At 40.3% G+C, this 22,909-nt stretch overlaps 1 protein-coding gene across 1 annotated transcript in view; it reads right to left on the reverse strand.

The window, feature by feature from the left end:
* The window catches only part of LOC134345421 (uncharacterized), a 518,220-nt gene that overhangs the window by 161,824 nt on the left and 333,487 nt on the right, over positions 1-22,909 (reverse strand). The window contains 3 exon segments of the mRNA XM_063046052.1: positions 11,562-11,697; positions 13,449-13,778; positions 17,408-22,645. Coding sequence (XP_062902122.1) covers positions 11,562-11,697; positions 13,449-13,778; positions 17,408-22,645 — 5,704 coding nt within the window.

The following is a 22,909-nucleotide window of genomic DNA, read 5'->3' on the forward strand; positions in this document are numbered from 1 at the left end:
CCCTCCCCAGCATTGAGGATATCTTCAAAAGCTGATGCCTCAAGAAGACAGCATCCATTATTAAGGACCCTCACCAGCTAGGACATACTCTCTTCTCATTACTACCATTAAGGAAGAGGTACAGGAGCCTTAAGACCCACACTTAACATTTTAGGAACAGAATCTTCCCTCTGTCACCAGATTTCTGCATGGTGCATGAACTTATGAACCCCACTCCTCCTGTTTTGCTCTATTTAATTATTTTATATTTTACTGTAACTCACCATTTGTTAATGCATTGTTTAGAGCAAGAGCGGACACATTTGTGATGATCTTTGAATGGGCTGGTACTTCCTCTGGAGGATATGGAAGACCACTGTTGCATACAGAAGTGGTTGTTTAGCATAGGACATGGACCTGAGCTTCTTACCAACCATGGAAAATTGTTTCCCCACACATCATATAAATTGGATTACCAATTTTATGAGGCTTGAAATTGGAATAGAAATAAATTTGAAGAGACAGGTACAAAAGGTCTAATTTAATGTTCAATAAGTTCAAAACCGTGGTAAATAATAAATCTGAGCTTACACTACCTGTTCTTTCCACATAGCTTCTTTGTGACCTTATAGAGAAAAGTTATTGATTTTTTAAACTCATCGTCAATCATTAATTTATTCAATATGTTAGCAAATAAATAGATAGCAATGAATATCAAGGAGTGAAGGGGAGCAATGGTTTAATCAGATTACTTCAGAAAACATGAGAATGAATTTGCCAATTTTTTCAAGAATTATTTTAAGGTTCCTAATACTTGTAGGAAGTATATCCCCTGCTGTGTATAGATTTTTTTCTTCTGTGCTGAATTAAGTGTTGTTGGAAGATTGTGAGTCTATTCCTATTCCGAAGAATTGAGTGTGTTGATTATGCTGTGAGAAGCCTGGCTTACTGTACCTTCATCAATTTAGTTACAAATGAAGGACATTTTATGAAGCAATTTTTTTTTACCACACTGGCAACTGAAACACAAATTGTAATTGTGTGGGGCCCAGTTAATTTGCGGTGGCATGGTAACATAGTGGTTAGCACAATGCTTTGCAGTACCAGTAAGCCAGGGTTCAAAGCCCACTGCTGCCTAAAAGGAGTTTCCACGTTCTCCTCGTGACCATGTGGGTTTCCTCCGGGTGCTCTGGTTTTCTCCTACAGTCCAAATTGTCCTACGATTAGGCCAGGATTAAATTGGCTCAGCTCAAAGGGCTGACAGGGCCTATTCCACACTGTATCTCAATAAATAAATAAATAAATTCCCTTTCTTAGCATTCCTGCACCCCAGCTTTAACGAGCTATGTGTGGGCATGGAGTTAATCCAACGGACCGATGGGAATCTGTTCAATCCGCATCACCACCACTCCAGAACCACCATCACTCCAAATTCAGAAATAGGTGGAAAGATCAAAAATAATTTTATTGACTGGCAAAAGGGTTAGAGGATCAGAAACGGTTCCTTCTTCGTTTTATTTCTGCTGGTACTTATGCACGATGGCATTGGAGCATGACAAATCTTTGCAAAGCTGCTCTCTCACATCTATTCATTACTTCTGTTATTCTCATTCTACTACCTCAATGTACCGCTGTGGTGAAATGATCTATGCATTGCATGCAAAACAGTCCTTCACAGTACCTCAATACATGTCCCAGTAATAAACCCATTACCAGTTTCTGAGATCAGAATTTGGGAGGGGGAGGATTTGGGAAAAACCATACAGGCCTGAACTGTGGCTGGCAGGAGAGGGGTGTCTAGAGCCAGTGTTTTTGGAAGAAGAAACTGGAAGACATGGGAAATATCTGAAGTGCTCACTGTCAGCTTGTTGCAATGTCTCAGTTCGCATGCACCTTTCAAATAAACTTCACCATAAACACTCACTGAAATGATAAAGGAACAAAGATAGCTTTTGAACTTGCCTACCCTCAGCTGTAAGGTCATACTTTGGAATAATTAATACACGGCCATCGGAAGCAACCGATCTTATTGTGAGACAGTAGATCTAAGGACAATAGTCTATTCCAGGTTTTCCTAAGCTGGGGTCCACAGATTCCTCTGTTAATGGTAGGGGACTATGGCATAAAGGTTGTGAACCCCTGGTCTATATCATTCTTTTTCATTTGAAGTATATGGGCAAGGCCAGAACTTAATGCACACTGATCATTGGGTATTGAGCATCTCTCTGGTGCCCTATTAGTAAACATATACTTCACGGAAATACATTGGGGAACCGAGCATTCCTGGTGAAACACAGATTTACCATATGTGAGCAAGTATTGTTTGATAGCAGTGTCAATCAGTTTGGTGATGATTGGGAGTTTTTGTAACTATATGCGTAAGACTTATGGCACACAAAGAAGCCATTTAGATCAAACAGACCATGCATTTATGTTCCACATGAGCCTTACTCTCTTTCCTTACCTAAATCCATCACTAATGCTCCCTATTTCTCTTCCTTCTATGCATCCCCTGAAATATACCCATACTATTCACATCAACCATTCTCCATGGCAACAAGCTTCATACTCGCATCACTGTTATAGAGTCATAGAACATTATGGCAGAGAACCGGCCTGCTTTGGCCTGTGTGCTCCATGCAGATCTATTAATCTGCCAACTCCCATCGACCTGCACCCGGACCATAGCCCTTCATGCCCCTCCCATCCATGTACTATCCAAATTTCTCCTAAATGTTGAAATTGAACTGGAATCCCCCACTTCCCCTTATTTTTCTACACTCTAGGAAATAAGTCCTAACCTGTTCAGCCTTTCCTGGTAGCTCAGGTCCTCAAGTCCTGGCAACATCTTTGTAAATTTTCTCTACACTTTTTTAATCTTATTGACATCTCTCCTGTAGGCAGGTGACTAAATCTGGACACAATACCCCTTATCTGAAATTCCAAAATCCAAAAACTTCCAAAATATTTTTGAGCAGCAGACATGACATCACAAATGGAAAATTCCATCAGGCGCCGGGCAGGTACCTGGGCAATAAGCAGGTATCTGCACAGCAGAAACAGTTCTGAGAACCAACCTCACATATGTGATGAACAGAAGTTAATGAAAAATAGAAAAGCACTGCATAAAGTGAAAAATGAAGATCTCGAGCATGTATTGAAAGAATGGATTCACCAGTGTTGGAGTGAACACATGCCACTTAATGGTACACTGATCATGATACAAGCAAAACCCTGTCACGATGAGCTGAAAATTGAATATTTAGCATGCTGGTTGCAGAAATTTAAGAAATGTTACAGCATTCAATTTTTAAAGTTATGTGGTGATAAAGCAACTGCTGAACACAAAGCAGCAGAAAATTCATTGATAAATTCACCAAGATCTTCACTGATGAAAAGCTAACTCATTGAATGGCTGCATCAGTACGTATGTCTGATGAACTAGTAGAAGACAAAGACTTCTTACCAGTGGCACGTAAATTCAGAGTCAGTAACAAAGGTAATGCCAAACAGGTACTAACTGTTCACCTGCATGGATGAGGTAGTGATAGATTACCTTTCTAATGGTTCAATGTATACGTTATAGTTTCATGCGCAAAATTATTAAAATAACTTCAGACTACTTTCAGGATATGTGTATAAACTGTACATGAAATGTTAATGGATTTTGTGTTTAGACCTGGGTCCCATCCCAAAGGTATCTCATTATATAGATGCAAATACTCTCAATTCAAAAAAATCCAAAATCTGAACAATTCCAGCCTCAAGCACTTCAGATAAGGTGTGCTTAACCAGTACCATTAAAGTTGGCATTTCTCCAATTTAGAGTCTTAACCCGAGGACCAGACCCACCCTTCTCCATAACATAATCCCCTTGAAACTAATGGCAAAGAGAAGTGAAAGCCAACATAAAAGCCAAAGAGACAACATATAATAGAGCAAAAATTAGAGAGAAGTTAGGAATGGGAAGGTTTTAAAAACCAACAGAAGGCAACTAAAAAAGTCATTAAGAAGGTAAAGATGGAATGTGAAAGTCAGCTGAGAGACACCAGAAGTTACTTCAGGTACGTAAAGTGTAAAAGAGAGGCAAAAATGGATATCCGACTGCTGGAAAACAATACTGGAAAGATAGTAATAGGGGAAAAGGAAATGGTGGATGAACTGAATAAGTACTTTTCATCAGTCTTTACTGTGGAAAACACTAGCAGTATGATGGTAGTTTCAGGTGTCAGGGGTCATGAAGTGTGTGAAGTTACCATTATTAAGGAGAAGGAAAGCTGGAAGGTCTGAAGGTAGATAAGTTACCTGGACCAGATGGTGTACATCCTCGGGTTCGGAAAGAGGTGGCTGAAGAGATTGTGGAGGCATTAGTAATGATCTTTCAAGAATCCCTAGATTCTGAAATCATTCCAGAAAACTGGAAAACTGCAAATGTCATTCCACTCCTCGGGAAAGGGAGTGGCAGAAGAAAGGAAATTATAGGCCAGTTAGTCTGACTTGATAGGTTGTGAAGATGTTCAAGTTGATTATTAACATTGTGGTTTCGGGGTACTGTACTTGGACGCACATGATAAAATAGGCCACAGCCAGCATGGTTTCCTTAAGTGAAAATCTTGCCTGACAAATCTGTTGGAATTCTTTGAGCAGGATAGACAAAGGAGAATTAGTTGATGTTATGTACTTGGGTTTTCAGAAGGTGTTACACACAAGGCTGCTTAACAAGTTATGTGCCCATGGCATCACAGGAAAGCTTCTAAAGTAGATAAGGCAGTGACTGATTGGCAGGAAGCAAAGTGTGGGAATAAAAGGAACCTTTTCTGGTTGGTTGCCAATGATTTGTGGTTGTCCACAGGGATCTGTCTTGGGACTGATTCATTAAAAAGAAATTTATGTTATATGTCACTGATTTGGATGATGACATTGCTGCAAAGTTTGCAGATGATGGGTAGAAGATAGATAGAGGGGCAGGTAGTTCTGGGGAAGAACAGAGGCTTCAGAAGGACAGACAGATTACAAGAATGGGCAAAGAAGTGGTAGATGGAATACAGTGCCAGGAAGTATATTGTCATGCACTTTGGTAGAAGAAATGTAAGGGTTAACTATTTTCTATATGAAGGGAAAAATACAACAGAGTGAGGTACAAAGAGATTTGGGAGTCCTTGTGCAGAATTCCCTAAAGATTAATTTGCAGCTCGAATCTGTGGTGAGGAAGGCAAATGCAATGCTAGCATTCATTTTGAGAGGACTAGAATATAAAAGCAAGAATGTAATGTTGAGAATTTATAAAGTAATGGTGAGGCCTCACTTGGAGTATTGTGAGCAGTTTTGGGCCCTTATCTTAGAAAGGCCATTCTGAAACAGATGGTGAACGGCCTACATAGAGTGGATGTGGAGAGGATATTTCCTATGGTGGGAGAGTCTAGGATCAGAGGATCCTCAGATTAGAGGGGTGTCCATTTATAACGGAAACAAAGAGGAATTTCTTTAGCGAGAAAGTGGTGAAATTCATTGCCACAGGCAGCTATGGAGGCCAAGTGTTCATGTATATTTAACACAGAGGTCGATAGATTCTTGATTGGTCAGGGCATGAAGGGAAACAGTTGGGAGGGGGTAAGCAGGAGGTTGGGGCTGAGAGGAATAATGGATCAGTCATGATGAAATAACAGAGCAGACTTCATGGGCCAAATGGCCTAATTCTGCTCCTATACCTTTGGTCTTATGATTATCAGGTGCAAACTGTTCCACTATTCAAACTTTGGTCACCTGCCTTGTCTCATTCTCTAACAGGAGATCTATTGTCACACTGTTTCTGGTTGGGACCTCTATGTATTGATTAAGTTCAAGTTCAAAATCAAGTTTATTGTTATCCAACCGTGCACATGTATACAGTCAAACGAGACCATGTTCCTCTGCACCAAGGTGCATAACACGATATATTTAACTCACACATATGTCACATAAAGTAATATTACCACATGACACAAAAGTAATTTTACAACAAATAAATTAACAAGTAAAAAGGTGCATTAAAACATAAACATGTACTGGTGCTTGAGACCTGCTGGTGGCAGGGAGCGCAGTCGTCTCATGGCCTGGGGGAAGAAAATGTTTCCCATCCTAATAATTCTTGTCCTAATGCTACGGTGCCTCATGCATGATAATAGGGGGTCAAAGGGATTTTTGGATGGGTGGGAGGGATCACTGACAATAAAATGAAGGAAACTTTCCTGAACCTATTTGACAAACTGTATCCCATACAGCCCTTTCACTGTATGTGAGTCCCAGCCAATATGTGGAAAGGTAAAATCTGCTACTATCACAACCTTGTTTCTTGCAACTGCCTGTGCTCTCTCTATAAATTTGCTCCTCTAAATCACAAACTGACTGTTGGGTGGTTTATAAAACAATCCCAATATCGTGGTCATTCCTTTCCTATTCCTCAGTTCCATCTGTATAGGCTCAGTAGAGGAGTTCTCCAGTCTGCCCTGTCTGAGCACAACTGTGACACTTTCCCTGATGAGTAATGCCACCCTCCCCCTTTTAATCCTTCCCACTCTATCCCGTCTAAAACAGCAGAACCCCAGAACACTGAGCTGGACCGGCAGTCCAGATCCTCGTGCAACTGAGTCTCATTAATACCTACAATGTCATAAGTCCATGTGCTGATCCACGCCCTAAGCTCACCTGCCTTTCCTACAACGCTCCTTGCATTGGAATATACAGTTGGCCCTCCTTATCCGCGAGTTCCGCATGCGCGAATTCAACCAACCGCGAATCGGGAAAACCCGGAGGGTCTCTCTCCAGCACTCGTTGTTCGCCTCGCGTCTCGTTCGTTCACAACCTTGTTTCTGTGAAAAAATGGCTCCTAAAAAGCAATTATGTGGTCAAAGCAATTCCTCAAAGGCTAAGAGGGAACGTAAAGTGCTATCTCTCGCCGAGAAATTAGAAATATTAGATCTTTTGAAAAGTGGCATGTCGCATTCTGAACTGAGCCGTAAGGTCGGTACGAACGAATCGAGCATTCGTACAATAAGGCAGAAAGAAGCCGAAATTTGTGGAAGTGTTAGTGCTAGGGATGGCTGGCTGACTATGTAAAGCGCTACAGCCTCAAGAACTTAAAGATCACGGGAGAATCGACATCGGCTGATTCCGAGGCAATATCAGCGTTCCCAGAAGAGCTACGATGGTTGCGTCTGTACTGAACATGTACAGACTTTTTTTCTTGTCATTATTCCCTAAACAATACAGTATAACAACTATTTACATAGTATTTACATTGTATTAGGTATTATAAGTCAACGGAACAAAAACACTGCGGGCGGCGGGTCCTGTGCTGCCCTGGGTCCTAAAGTCCACCCGCACTGAGACAGGTTAAATAGGGGACTTGAGCATCCGCATTGTTTGGTATCCGCGGGGGGTCTTGGAACCAATCCCTCATGGATAAGGAGGACCCACTGTACTAAACTCAGAACATTAGTCCCACCACGCACAACCTTTCGATTCCTGACTTTGTATGTGGGCTTAACAATATCTTTCCCAACAACCACTCCACAATCTGCTCTGGCGCTCTGGTTCTCAACACCAGCGACACAGTTTGAATGGTTCCCACCCCCCTTGTAACTCGTAGTTTAAAGGAGAAAGTCTTCTCATTTACCAGCTCACCTTCTTGCTATCTAACTGTCCTTTATTTGACTACTGCTGATTTAAAATGACTGCAAAGCAATTCAGGAAAATCTAAGAAGCATTGTGCATGAGATTTATATGCCACTTTGAGTAGGATGTCGACAAAGCTACTTTAGAATCAGTTAGATGATCTTTGGCTACAGTGTGCCACCTATAGGTACATCACTGCTAATAAAATGTTTCTGAAAAACTGCAGCACAATTACAGGCTTGAGCATACTGAATTTACCTGTCCAGACTCCAGAAACAGAGACTCTGTTCTGAGCTGTTGTGGGAGGAGATTTTCAGATGGACAGAAGAAAAGATTTGTGGATGTGCTCAAAGTTTTCTTTAAGAAATGCAACATCTTTCCCTAATTCTGTGATGATATTGAGAAACCCAATTCCAAGCTCTGGGGGGATAAAGAGTCTGTGCAAAAGCAGAAAAAGGAGTCCATCAACAAAGGGCTCACCTGCCAATGTGTGGAAGAGTCTACACTTCTCCTAATGACCTGAGAATCCACAGAACCAGAGTTGGAGCAAGTCTTTTTCAAGCCTATTGGACTACTTAAGAAGGTGATGAAGGTTATTTTGAGTTAATTTGGGGTCACCTATCCCAAACACTGCTCCTCTGTTTCTTAAATACAGATCAAACTGTGAATGATAATATTACCGTTGTATCTGATAAAATGAAACACATGTATGATACAGGTGGTGTAGCCGCAAAACCAAAACCAAACAATCACCACTAGCCTGCGATCGCTACAGAGTTGTTATACTTGCATGAGGCAGCCCGGTTCCATTGATAGCTCCAAAAGTTCAATCCTTTACTGGCAAATAGCAAACATACAACCTTGAAGCGATGACTTAAGCATACCTAAGTATAAACCAATCGTTACTCAGCGGTCAGCAAAAGACATGACCTCCACTGGTCCCAAGCTATAAACTGCTATGAAATAAGCAAGAATACATAACTTATTCTCTTCATTTTTACCATGACCCCACTCATGAGACCAGTTACCATAATGAATGTCATAAATACGCAGCACAGAATACAGTGCAGATAGAGAACAGATACATGGCTCCTACAGGTGGTATCATGTGAAAAAACTTGCAGTTGCCGGGAGGGGGAGGGAGTCTGTAGCAATGTGTTCAGTTTGATGTGTGGCTGATACGCAGTTACTGTAATTATCAACAACAATGGAAAATTGTGGGATTGTACATGAATGGAACATTAGTAATGTGTTTACTGGCATCACAGGTAGACAAGTTATTCAGGAGCAACCTCATCAGAATGGCATTGGAAAATTGCCTTTCTCCTATCCCTTTCTCCTCTTGTGCCTGCTGCGTTCTCAAGATTGTGTAGTGGTACTCAATAACTCCAAGCCACTGCTCTCTTGAGTATTATAGGGTTCCTCCAGAACAGTCCAGAGGATGGAGCTGTCCTGGGGAATACAAGGCTCCTCCAGAACAGTCCGGAGCACAGAGCTGTCCTGAGAATTACAGGATTTTTCCAGAACAGTCCAGAACACAGAGCTGTCCAGAGTATTATAGGGTTCCTCCAGAACAGTCTGGAGCACAGAGCTGTCCTGAGAATTACAGGATTCCTCCAGAACAGTCCAGAGCACAGAACTGTCCTGAGTATTATAGCGCTCCTCCAGAACAGTCCAGAGGACAGAGCTGTAGATTCAGCAAAACAACAGTCCTTACATGGGCTTGAATGCCAGAGTCATTGCTCCTGTCATCCGCATTTAGCCCTTATCTGCTGTAGGTTGTCAAATGATAGTACACTGCAGGAGAATGAGGCACTATGACTGCTACCACAATATTGACCTTTAACTACAATTGGTCACACACCACCTAGACTCTGAAATCCCTTCCGGTCATGCCATCTCAGTGAATGGTGGTGCTGGCTCGATGGGCTGAATGGCCTACTCCTGCACCTATTGTCTATTGTCTATTGTCTATTGTCTAACTGAAAGAAGTTTTGCTGTGGGAAAGCCTGCCAAATCCAAACCTATGTGTGTTTCCTCTATATACTGAGTCAGTACAGAGGCTCTATGAACCTACAGGTTCGTTGATCTATCTTACACAAGGTGGCTCCATCTAAGCACATAAAGGTCCTTTGTTATGTTATCTCGGCAGGCACTTGGAATGCATTTGCAGGCGTGGATGCAGTATTACAGCTGATCTCAAAGAGGCAAACCTCACCAAACACTAGTCATCTCATATACTGAGGTTCAGGGATGAGAATTACTCCCTAAATACCATAGGCATATACAGCCTCCACACAGAAGACCATCCTCTCTCTCTTACAACATTTTATGCTACCCTGCAAGCCCTCTGCTCAGTCTTCCAGTCATGGTGTACTCCATGGGGTGTTTCTGGTATAGTAGCCATGTCTTATAACTTCAGTTTCTTGTAGAATTTCAGAGCAAGTCGCAGTCACACAATGCTATGGATCCTATGGAGCAAATGTAAGGATCTCGCAAATACAACCACACTCTTGTATCAGAAAATACTGAATAAAAATCAGTGAGCAACTTGCAAGCAGTTGATGATTTTCTGAGATGCACAAGAGAAGAATCATTCCTGCTGCTTCAGGTATCTTCAGTTCTGCAGAGTTAAAAGGGGGTTCTAGCTGAAGTGATGATCTTCAAAATGGCATTGTAATGTCAAATCAGCATTATGTGCTGCTTGATGTCATAATGTATCTACTCAATTTGCACCAGATGTCATATTAACGCATCCAGTCAACACCCACATAATCTAAATAGACACAAAAGTGCATGAGGATATCAATGTCTCATTAGAACAAGATCACTTAGATTTTCTCATGCTTCTTTGTTTTTCATGATAACACAAATCCTTACCCTTCATAATACCACTAACTCCAATCCCTACACTTCATAAGACTCCTAACTCCAATCCTTACCCTTCATAATACCCCTAACTCCAATTCCTAAACTTCATAATACTCCAAACTCCAATTCCTACACTTCATAATTCTCTAGGCTCCATTTCCTAAACTTCATAATACCCCTAAATCCAATCCCTAAACTTCATAATACTCCTAACTCCAATCCCTACACTCCATGATACTCCTAACTCCAATCCTTACCCTTCATAATACCCCTAACTCCAATCCCTACTCTTCATAATTCTCCATGCTCCATTTCCTAAACTTCATAATACCCCTAAATCCAATCCCTAAACTTCATAATACCCCTAACTCCAATCCCTACACTCCATGATACCCCTAACTCCAATCCATACACTTCATAATACCCCAAACTCCAATCCCTACACTTCATAATACCCCTAAATCCAATCCCCACACTTCATAATACCCCTAACTCCAATCCTCACACTTCATAATACCCCTAACTCTAATCCCCACACTTCATAGTACCCCTAACTCTAATCCCCACACTTCATAATCCCCCTAACTCCAATCCCCACACTTCATAATCCCCCTAACTCCAATCCCCACACTTCATAGTACTTCACAGTACATAGTGATTGTAAGAACTGTGTTTTGAAACTTGGCCCCAGAGGAACACTGTTTCGTTTGGCAGTATACATGCATATGGTTGACTGACAACTAAATTTGAACTAGAACTTGAAGAGAAGAATTCCACACTGAAATACCCAGCATTTTGAGGTGACTAAATCATTAGTTCTGTCCGGAAATTTATTTTTAGTTGTACAACATTCTTCAGATCCATAGGCTGGAATGGGTGTGCATTTGGTACTGTATATTTTGCTGAGATAGCGTCCAAGCTACAGGTCAAACATTGTGAATTAGACAAATTGGGACAAGTACTTTACTTTAAAGAGGTATTCAGAGCGCTGATTGTTTTCAAACGTGTTGCATTTGTTCAAGGGAAAATCAATCACTAAATCATCTTGGATTACGTACCTGAAGTTTCCATCCAGTGTTTATACCCTAGACAGTCCAGTCCTGTTGGTGTGCTCTGGGATAAGGTAAGAAATCTCAGGGGTATGTTTTTGAAGGTAGCAGAGAGAGGTGGCAGATAGGGAAATCTCATTCCAACCTAGGGAAAAAGATAAAGAATTCAGTGTAATTGAATTGTCTAGTTCAGTCTTGTACAAATCTGAGCATAAATGATGTTTGATTTCTCATTAGATATCAAACATTCCATTCACCCAAACTGATATTTGATACACAGACAGACCAAATATTAAGCGCACTTATCAAAATGATGGAAATGATAGTGAAACAAAGATAATATTTTTAATAGCAAAACTTTACAATTGACATTGTTAAAGTGAGTCTATATGAATAATTTAACACTTATGAAATGATCCTTTCGCTATCCTCAAAGATTAAGAGTGGTGTACATACTACACTTCTAGTAGATATGGTGAGTAGGCACTCTTTTCCAGGTGTCAAGTATATTATGACTGGAAGGATTTTTAGTAATCTTTAGACAAAGGTAAGTAGTCACAGAAAAAGCCAAGAAATGAAATAAGTACGAAAGTGGGAATACATCAAGTTATAGAATGTTGCATTATGAAATACTTTACTTCCTCTGCACCCTCAAGAAAAGAAAGAACAGATTAAATTTGCTTAAGTGAATTGTAAATGAAAGATGATTTCAGATTTAATATTACTATTTGGTTATGCCCCATGCTGTAGGAAGGGAGGGACAGGGTAAAGGAGGTAATTGACAACAAAAATAAAATGAAAAGTAGATGGTTTTGGGTGGTACAGTAGTGTAGTGGTTAACACAACATTTTACAGTACCAGCAGCCCAGGTTCAATTCGCGCCACTGTCTGTAAGGAGTTTGTACCTTCTCCCTATGACCATGCGGGTTTCCTCCAGATGCTCCAATTTCCACCCACAGTCCAAAGACGCACCGGTTGGTGGGTTAATTGGTCATAATAATTGTCCCGTGATTAGACTAGGGATAAATCAGGGGTGGCTGGCCGGTGCGGTTTGAAGGGCTGGGAGGGTCTGTACTGTGTCTCAATAAATCAGGGGCTCCCAACCTTTTTTATGCCATGGATCAATGCCATTAAGCAAGGGGTCTATAGACTATAGTTTGGGAACCCCTGCAATAAATAAATAAACAAACAAATATGATGAATTGTTGGAAGTATGTGGCAAGGGTATCTCTAATTGCTGTGCACAGTGACACGGGTAATCATTTTGTGGAAATTTCTCTCACTTGTTATTTCAAGTCAGGCTCTAAACATTCTATAAAGGACCATTTTAACAATTTGACTTTGAATAATAAACAGAGGAAATCACCAAACACAATAAATTACACCATTACTCTGTATAATCAGGAACAAACTGATAGCCCCAAACTGGGTCATGAAAATACATCTTTCTAGTCAATTGTAACACCATATCCACACAATGGTTGGTGAAGGGAAGACAGAAAAGGGAACAAGAATAAGGAGATTCATTGGAAGTCAGTTCCCAAATGCACACTATGCAAGATAATAAGTCATTGGAATTACACAAAATCCTTTTGGGAGCAAGTAACACTTATACATTCTCAATGTGTGGCACATGCTGCCTGCTATTACTTATTACCAATTTGCAATGCACTTTTGAAGATCAAGTGAACTGTTCATAATGTTGAAAAGACAGTAATACCTCAAGACTAGAGAGCCAGAGCCAACCATGAAGTGATAGTAATGCAGAACACAAATGATTGAGAGGACAGTTTGTGAAGTGAGGCATCCAGAGACACAGAGCTAGGAGAAGAAGATGAAGGTGTAAATGTACTTCACAGCTCACAGTACTTCAGAGGACTTGATGCGTTATCTTACTTCATTGCGAGTCTCAGCGTTGGTCCTGCCATGATGTTTTCTGCTGTTCTTTACATCTGCAATCAACTTCCTCCGCCTCTTCCTTGCTTCTTCCTGCAGCAACTCATCTGAGCTGCATCGCTTGTAAGATGGTAAGCATAACTCTTCCATGTCATCCTCACTGTCTAGTTTACATTTCGCTTCTTGCTCAGTGCAACCATGTAGCCAGGCCATCTGTCCGCTGTCTGAGAAGGGGCGCTGCCGCAGGTGGCTCTGCTGATGGCTCCTCAGGACCGCTGAAGCAGTTGGGTTCATCTCCTGTGTTGGCTGGTTTGGATGCTTACTTACTTCCTGTGTGGCAGTGCCGGGTAGAGAAATGTGTCAGACACAAACATTTAAGGAATGAACATGAGGACATGTGATATAGCAATGGAACATAGGGCCACTGGCAGCATGATCACTTTCCTGGCCTTCAGGAAAATCAGAATATCAGAACTTAACATTCTTCTTGTTTAAGGTTTAGCAGGTGAATAAAACAGGCATTATAATCATCCACAGAAACGTCTGGCTTGCAAATGTGTCAAGACCTCTTCCCCCTCTCTCAACAGACATCAAATCAAGAAAAATTGACAGGCATTTCTTTCTGAGAAAAATGTTCAGAGATACAAAGTATTTCAAGAGCGAGCCCTTTGTTAAATGTTACAGTCACTACTGAAGTAATATTAAGCTAATCTCAATCCTGAAGAGTAATTGTGGTTTTAAACAAGTTTGGTTCAATTGTTATGAATGACAATAAATTTATTTGGACTTGTAGTAATCTGTATTCTCTTTATGAAGTTCTTGCAAGTTTTTGAGATACGTTTCACTGTCATGTTTAACTCATCTTGAAGTGGGTCTGACAAATGTTACTCTAAAGTGGAGACATTTGAAGGTGCAGGAACTTTAGAGGAGAATTCATCTACCAAGAGCAGATAACAATGGATAAATTTTATTGGATGAGCATTGTGTGTTATCCATCATGTTATTTTAGGACATTATTTGCTTTGCCTCAAGCATGCATCAAGTTATTTATTTCATCGTACACTTGATAAAATTGAGGATTGATAGGTCAAATATCAATAGCAACCAATATCAACTACAATAAAAAAAAGTGTGGGGATTGATGCTCATGAACTCATTTTAGGCTTCAAAACCTGCATAATGGATTGTTAATGTGGTGTCAAATTAGTTCAGTTTAATTCTTGGCACTGTTTAATTCCATGCATATCAGAACCAGAATGTGAAAAGTTTTATCAGGAATAGCTGTCTATGCCCAGAGTAAGTGAGTACAATAAAACTTTTTTTCTGGAATTCAACTAATTTGATATTGCTTTAAAGTATTTAAAGATGGCCATATGCAAGGGTTCCCCTCCACCTTGACCCAATAATTTTATCCACTCGTTATTAGACATGAAAACCATGCTGAACGCTATGTACCACTTACACTGAAGGGCGGATTTTGCAAAGAAGTACTGAAGGCTTCATAGACCGCTGTTTGCCTTTCTTCATGGAAATTCCAGGAAGATTCAGATTCTCACATGCTAAGTGAGAGTGTGAAATATGGAAGTCTTGAACTATCTAACTATTGGCATTTTTCAAACTTTGTACCAACACATGGAGTCTATTGATGGAGCACAAAGCCGGGGAAATTGCCAATCATTGACAGTGGACAATCTATCTGAACAACCCACAAAAGTATTAAGGCACATTTGCTGTCTTTAGATTATTTTTTAATTGAACTTATTTAAATAGTTTTAAATGCTTTTGTTTCCTTTTCAACAATTTATTAAATGTTTTGTTCTTTTTTACTTAGTTTAATAGCTTGATAAATATTTTCACATTTCAATTGTTTTTAAAGTTTTCACAAACTTTCTCTATAATTTTGACAGTTGGATAAACATGTAGATATAGCTTACAGGTTCCCAAGGTTTAATTATCATTTCCATGGGTTGGGTTTCTCTGTCTCCACCTCCCTCACAAGTATATTTACATGGCAATAGAACTTGCCACGAGGATTGAAGCTGATTATGTCCCTTTGTTCCTATTGGAGAATAAGAAAGGGTATGCAGGTGTGGGTAGCTTGTGGCAGACCACAAAATTCAGGGCATGTTATATGTTACAATGGACGTATATAAATACAAAGAGTTTGCTTTAAAAAAAATCAATAATGACCCAAAGGTAATCCAGAAATCTCTGCATTTGCTACTATTGGCCAGTAGGTGGTAGATTCACCATTTCAAAATCAAATATCATCTATATTTTTCATATAGTATGTCATTGCGATTTACAATACATATAAAAAGCAGCTATCTTTAGTTTAAGCTTGGCATTTTGAAATTAAGCCATATAAAGCTTCCTTAGTTGTTCCATTCCAATTGAAATTGGGTAGAAATCGATAGGGTGGTTAAGAAGGTGTATGGTATTTTGGCCTTCATTAGTCTCTGGAGGGAGTTCAAGAGCCACTAGGTAACATTGCAACTCTATAAAAACCTGGTTAGAACACAGATTGGAATATAGAGTTCAGTTCTAGTCACCTCATTGGATATAACAGCTTTAGGGAGGGTGCAGTGGAGATTTACTAGGATGCCGTCTGGACCAGAGGACATGTCTCACCAGGATAAGTTGAGCAAGATAGGGCTTCACTCTTAGCAGCAAAGGAGAATGCGAGGTGGCTTGATAGAGGCATAGATTGTATGAATAGCCAGAAACTTTTTCCCAGGGCAGAAATGTCTAATATGAGGGGCTTTAATGTTAAGGTGATTGATAGAAAGTATAGGGGAGATGTCAGAGGTAACTTCTTTACACAGTGAGTGGTGAATGCATGAAATATCCTGCCATGAATCGTGGTAGATGCAGATACATTAGGGACATTTAAGAAACTCTTAGATAGGCACATGGATGAGAAAAAAATGGTGGGCTATGTAGGGGAGAAGGGTTAGATTGATCTTAGTGTAGGTTAAAAGGTCAGCACCACATCATGGGCTGAGGGTCTGTACTGTGCTGTAGTATTCTATGGTCTATGTAAAAGAATAGTATTAGTGTTTATAGATCATGATAATCTTAGAACAGTTTAAGGCTGGGTACCTGCCTCATGGTTTAGTCAGAATCATTCCAAACATATTGACAAATACTGAGCATTCTAGTGAGAATTTTACACAGTTCTTCATGGAAAGTCGTTCTGAATTTGTCCCCAGAAAGGATTTATAATACCAAAAAAAGTAAAGATCTATTTTACGCCAATTTTTCCAACAAGATGATTATCATTTTTCACAAGGAAGGAACTCTTAGCAATAATTTGGTCAGATCTAAAACTGGAACTGGTCAATATGCTCTTCATCAGGGAGAAACAGAGATGACTCTTTCCAGGACAATTATAGGGTAACAAGTGGAAAACTGCTAGATTATCTAACAATGAAGAAAGTCACTTGTGCTTTTGTTTATAGAGAATTAGATGTTCACAGAAGCCACTACTATCCAATGAAAACTTATTCCCTGGTTAATGCTTCATTGTTCCATGCATGACTGAGCTGGAAATTGTATCTGGTGGCAAAGGTGAACCACACTTTGTACCTTGTCAAATGTTGGGAGAGGCACAAGTAGACCCAGAAATATCAGGTTCCACCCCAGAAACAAGTGACTTTGGACTTGGTGAAGAATCTATAAAACTAATTAGCTGGGCAGGGTTATGGCCTGCTCTGCCTGACTCCCACCCTGCCTATTTTCAATAGCTTATGTGTAAAGCAACAAGATCTGGATCTTGGTTTTTAACAATACTAAGTTTTTCTGTACTGGCACATTAAGAGAGCAAGTAGTTTCATATTGAATACTTAAGAGATGTGCAAAAAAAACAAACTGCTGGAGAAATTAATGTGCAATTATTAAGGTAATTGGAAAGCTGCTTTTATAGCTGTATTGTATGCAATAATATCTGAACCACTCACCTCATCTTTGGCAATGTCAATGACTGAAGATGTCGTATTTAGACTTGTCTGTGATTGACTGCTTATTCCACTGTCCTCTTTCTGACATTCATAATTCAGGGACTGTACTGAAAGAAGGAGGTTTCCTCTTGGTTTTGATGTTGTCGGCCTTTCAGGGCTTTCCAACGCACCATCTGTTGTCCTGCTAGAATCCAAGGAAGTCCACGACGAAGTGCTACCTCTGTTGCTGGAGCGAAAGCTCCTTCGAAAACTTGACCTTGGACTTTGAGGTTTAGGACTCATAGGCCTTGCAGGGAAAGGACCATCAAAGCATTCGGAAATCACACCAGGCCTATTCCAAGTAGGGCTTAACTGATTCATTAAAGTGTGTGGGATGGACTGACTTGGTGTAGTTCTGAAACCATCATCAGTTTCCAGATTATTGTTGGGCATCAGTGCAAGTCTCAATCCATTTGGAGATGTTCTTTTCCCTCTTTGTTCAACTGGTTTTGCAACAAAATCTGAGTCAGGGGAGCAACTTGAAAACTGAGCTCTGCATGACCTCCGAGCTGGCGGAGGTGATGAGGGTGATAAGGGGTGGCCACTGTCAACCTGATCCATTGAGATCCGCCTTGCATATTCACTGTGCACTTGAGACTGTGTCCTTATGAGTTGACTTTCCCCACTGCTTGTACTTGAAGTGCTCGATGGATTTGATCCCTTTATGGATTCCGACTCGTTTAGTCTCATGAACCTTTTCCAGGACATGTGCCTTGATTTGCCATCATCACCATCAAATTTCTTGTGAGATTTTGAGTGCTGATGGGCACTTTCTTTTTCTCCAGATTTTGTTTCAAAGAAACTGGAGAGTGACTTATTAGCAAAAGCCCGTTTCATTCTAAGGTTAAGGCTGTCGGCACTTCTGCTCTTTTTACAACTGCTATCCGTTGTGGGAGCTATTTTGGTATTTTGATCCTCTGTGTTAATGTCATCTCCCTCCATAGAGTCTGTGATTCTGCTATGGAAATGATGACCAATCTCTGCCACACTCTGAACTTCTTCCATACCTTCTACATCCTGTCGTCCACCAGTGCCAAATGCTCTACTCACATTTTGGTTCAACGGACTGCTACTTTCGAAAACATCATCGTCTTCGTCTGAACCATCCAAAATTGGATGTTCACTCTTATCTTTGACGTGATGAGGCAGATGAATTTTATAGCTTGGGTAATGCACTTTATACACTGAGACACAATTTGCATTGCTCTTGGTTTGTATTTTATTCTCTTCCGCATCTCGCACCTGTTGCCTCTTGTTCCCCTCTTTGTTGGTACTTTCAGTTTGATGTTCTTGTGACCATGATTTGTTTCTCCTAAATGATGCCATTTTAGTGAAAACTGAAAATTTTGAGCTTTTGAAAGAAGCGGTGAAGGAGTTTAAGGAGGAGAACGATCCAAACCGATCTTCTCCTTTTGTGGAGCTCTGTCTCTGAAGTGCTTTATGTAAGCTGCTGTTACTTCCAAATGGGTAAGTCCTTTCCTCTAGTTCTTCACTAGTTGTACTGTTACCATCAGTATCATAAATAACTGGTGGACTATCAGTAGGTTCACCATCTAATTTAATTGTCTCTTGGCTGCCATTTTCACAATTGGCTTGTTGTTCATCCACTATTTTGTCATAATCCATGCTGTCAGTGTTTTCAGTTTGCAGAGAGTCTACCTCTGCAGGTATGCCAATGTATTTTCTGTGCACATCTGCGTTTGCAATTCCAGTGTCTTTTAATTTTGCTTCTACTGGAAGTTCAGCTGTCTTTGAGTCAGTACCTTGAATACTGATTGGATGGTTTTCCAAACCGTTTTCAGGAGCTACAATATTGTCTCTGAACCCTTTATCAACAAAAAAGATTGTTTGCTCTAGCTCAGCATCAGTTATCTCCATTTTATTTTTTTCAGCAGTGCTATTCTGTTCAAGGGTGTTAGTAGTGTCTGATATTGACAATCCTTCAACAAAAACCTTTCTTGGTTCAGATTCTGAATCAAGACCTGGTTCTATGCTAGTTTGAGAAGGAATGTCAACTACCCCTGTTTGTTCCTCACCAGAGACATTACTTATCCTTAAGTTTTGTTCTGTGGTAGCTTCGAATACCAAATACAATTTATCTGTTTCTGGGTCTGTTTTGCTGCACTCTTTAATAGGTTGTTCAATCAGCACAAGCGTGTGTGCACTTTCCTGGCCAGTGAGTTCAAAAGCATTCTCCCTTCTGACACTAATGTCATCAGAATAAATTTTGTTAGTTTCTATTGTCCTCTCAAGGAAAACCTCAGTTGGTGTGGTGTTGGGAGGACTTTCTGAATCAACCCTTGCATTAACTGAAGCCATACTTGTTTGTTTGTCCGTTTGAAGGTCAATCTCATGTTTTTCTATACTTCTAACCTCTGGGTCTGTGTGTGAATAGCTGTCCCTCAAAACCAGTGTTTCATTAATCCTCTGACTTGACAGATGTGTCTCAAAACCTCTGTCAAAATTCTCGTTTTGCTCCTTTCCTGGTGATGTTAAATCAGTGATATCCCCTTGCTTTCCCTCAATTATATGTTCATGTGGTTCTGTTTGAGTTTGTGAGAAAATCTGCGTAACTTTCAATTTACCCTCTTCAGAATCTTCTCCATGTCTCTCTGTGGAACTACTTCTTGTTCTTTGTATTGCTCCTGCTGTTTCCTCAGTAGTCCCAGATCCTGTCTCAAGGGGAACTACTCCACTCCCTTCAACATTAAATTCAATGGAAGAACATGTTGATTCCAGCTTAGCTCCAGTGATGTTGTGTACACTTTCTTCATAAGTAGTTTGCCCAGTCTCTGGCCAAGCTGAAAGGATTTCCCGAGTCGTCTCCCCAGGTAACAGTTCAAATGAGTTACAATGAGTGGATCTTACTTCCGAAATAGGGTCACTTATGTCCACTTTTCCACTTGCAGAAATTTCACTTTGGTCTTGATGTACTTCTTGGTTGCTTACCTTGGTTTCCGAAATCTCACTTACATCTGTGTAGCCCTTTGACTCCTGAAAAACCACATTCTGCTCTAATTGGCTTTCGACATCAAATCCCAGTTGGTGAAAGGTTTCCTGACTAGTGTTCAGTTCAGCGGTAGTATTTGTTCCATTGATGTCTTTTTGATTTACAACACAAACTGTAAAAGGCTCTAATTCACTCACTGGGCAAATTAAAGCCAAAGAGGTTTTGGATTTAAATTCTTGAGCAGTATCACTTGTTTCTATCTTTGGACACCTACCATCTAAACCAGGCAGACTCTTTACCTCTGAATTTATCAAGGTTGATGTTTTATTTATTTCAGATATTATGCCAGGCGAAATCTCAGGAAAGCCCGTTTCTGTTTCAGAAGGGATTTCACTCAGAGCTCGGTCTGTCTCCTGGGAAACACAGACTGATTCTGAATCTAAAATGAGGCCAGCAGAAACCACATTTGCCTCTGTGCACTGTAGTTCAGTTTTAAATGGGATTTCACTTAAGTTTTGCTCTGAATCCAGGCAAGTCCAGACGGGCTCTGATTTAAGACCAGCAAAAATCTCATGTGTCTCAGGATTTGTTTTCGTGGAAAGTGATTCGACTTCAGGGGCAATTTCAATTAAATCTTGGTCTGGATGGAAGAAAGCCCAGGTTGATTCTGATATAATTTCACCACAAGTATTGTTCATCTCAATGGTGGGGATTTGTGATTCAACATCAATAAGAATTTCACTTATATCTTGATTTGTTTGCACAGAAGGGCATGTTGGATCAGGTTCAAAAGCACTGAAATTTTCACTTGATCCTAAAACTGTCTTAGTGGAATCTGGTTTTCTTTGGTTGGGAATTAGACTTTGATCTGGACTTACACTCTGAGAATATCTGATTGATTTTGATTCTGCAGAGTCTTCACCTCTTTCACAGCCACTTTCAAGGGCATTTGAATGTGATTCAGAGAAAATTTCACTTAGTTTCTGGTTTGTATCTTGGGAAGCGCATAATGTTTCTAATTTTGATATTATCCCATTCAAAGTCTCATCTGCCACTGGATAAGCTTCAATGATATCAGATTCTAGACCCTCTGGAATTTCACTTCTGAATCTGTTCACATCTAGTGGTGTCCGGGTTGACGTGGATTCTGCAGGAGGAGTATTACTTGTTCCGGGACAAACTACAGTGGAGTTTTCAGTATCTCCTGAAGGATTTTCATGTAAAATCTGTTCCTTTTTTGAGGAAAACCAGTCTGTTTCTGCCAAAACGATTATACTTGGATCATGGTTAATTCCATCGGATTTATAATGTATCCCAAGACATGTTGAAGCAGGTTCAGATTGTTCATCGGGGGGAATCCTTGCTAGCTCTGGTGATTCTGATGAAAACACAGTTGGCTGTACACTCAAGTCTAAAGAAATCCCACTTAGCAATGATTCTGTTTCAGAGGGAATAGCAATCTGGTCTTGTGTATGCAGAGAAGTTTTACTGGAGTCCCATTCCAACTCAGGACAACCAATGTATGCATCAAAAGCAACACTTGATGCTGTTTCTGAACTAGAGGATATATTATGTTGAGCTTTTGTTTCAAAAGAAATGCTGCATTTTTCTAAATTAACTTCATTGGAAAGTTCAGCCCCCTGTGGTTCCGACAGAGAAGAGAATTTGCTTGCCTCTGATTCGGTTTCTGGGGAAAGGTCACCCGGTTTAGGTTCTGTGTCAGCAGCAGGATGACTAGCTCTGGAGTGGGAAATTCTTTGCTCAAGGCACACACTGGGACAGCTGTTTAACGTTACTGCAGAGGTTTGTTCTGAAATGTCACTTTGAACTAATTTTGTCCCTGCTGCAGCTGCATTTCTCACCTGTGGACTAGAGGATCTGCTTTGTATCTCCGAATCTCTAAAGAAGGAAACTGTACAAGTCCTTACTTGTGTTGCACACAACTGCAATGTATCAGAGGTACTAGCACTGAGCTCTGGATCAACAGATATATCAACTAGCCTTTCCCGATCACCAGTATAAGCAGCAATTGTTTCTACTTTTAGTTCAGGATCTGTCAACGTTATCTCTGAAGATGTACTAGTAGGTTCCAATGTTCTCTCACTTGTTGTTGGTGTTTCTATGACATTCTTACTGGATCCAGGTGGAGCACCACGAGAATGTTGGCTTGATCCTGGCGATTCTTCCTCTGAACCATCTTCCCCTTCAGATTCACAGGGTTCAGAAAGATTTTCTATGGATTCTGAGACCTGCCAGAAGAAAGTAAAGGTTTATTCTTACCTAATTGGATTAATTGGACAAGTTTTTGCATTTTTAACAGTAGAATTCTTCACATTGACATACATTCTGAGCAATAGCATACAATAATGTAATGGTCCCAGGTGTGAATTATTAGTCCTGCTCACATCATGACGAGTACCATGCACCAATAGCAATGGTGTCCCTAACCTTCTGCGCTGCATAACTGATTTTGTGTCTTTGCACTTCAAGGCATATGCAAAGGATTGCTTTCC

The sequence above is a fragment of the Mobula hypostoma genome, chromosome 4, assembly GCF_963921235.1.
Source record: "Mobula hypostoma chromosome 4, sMobHyp1.1, whole genome shotgun sequence".
Taxonomy (NCBI): Eukaryota; Metazoa; Chordata; class Chondrichthyes; order Myliobatiformes; family Myliobatidae; genus Mobula; species Mobula hypostoma.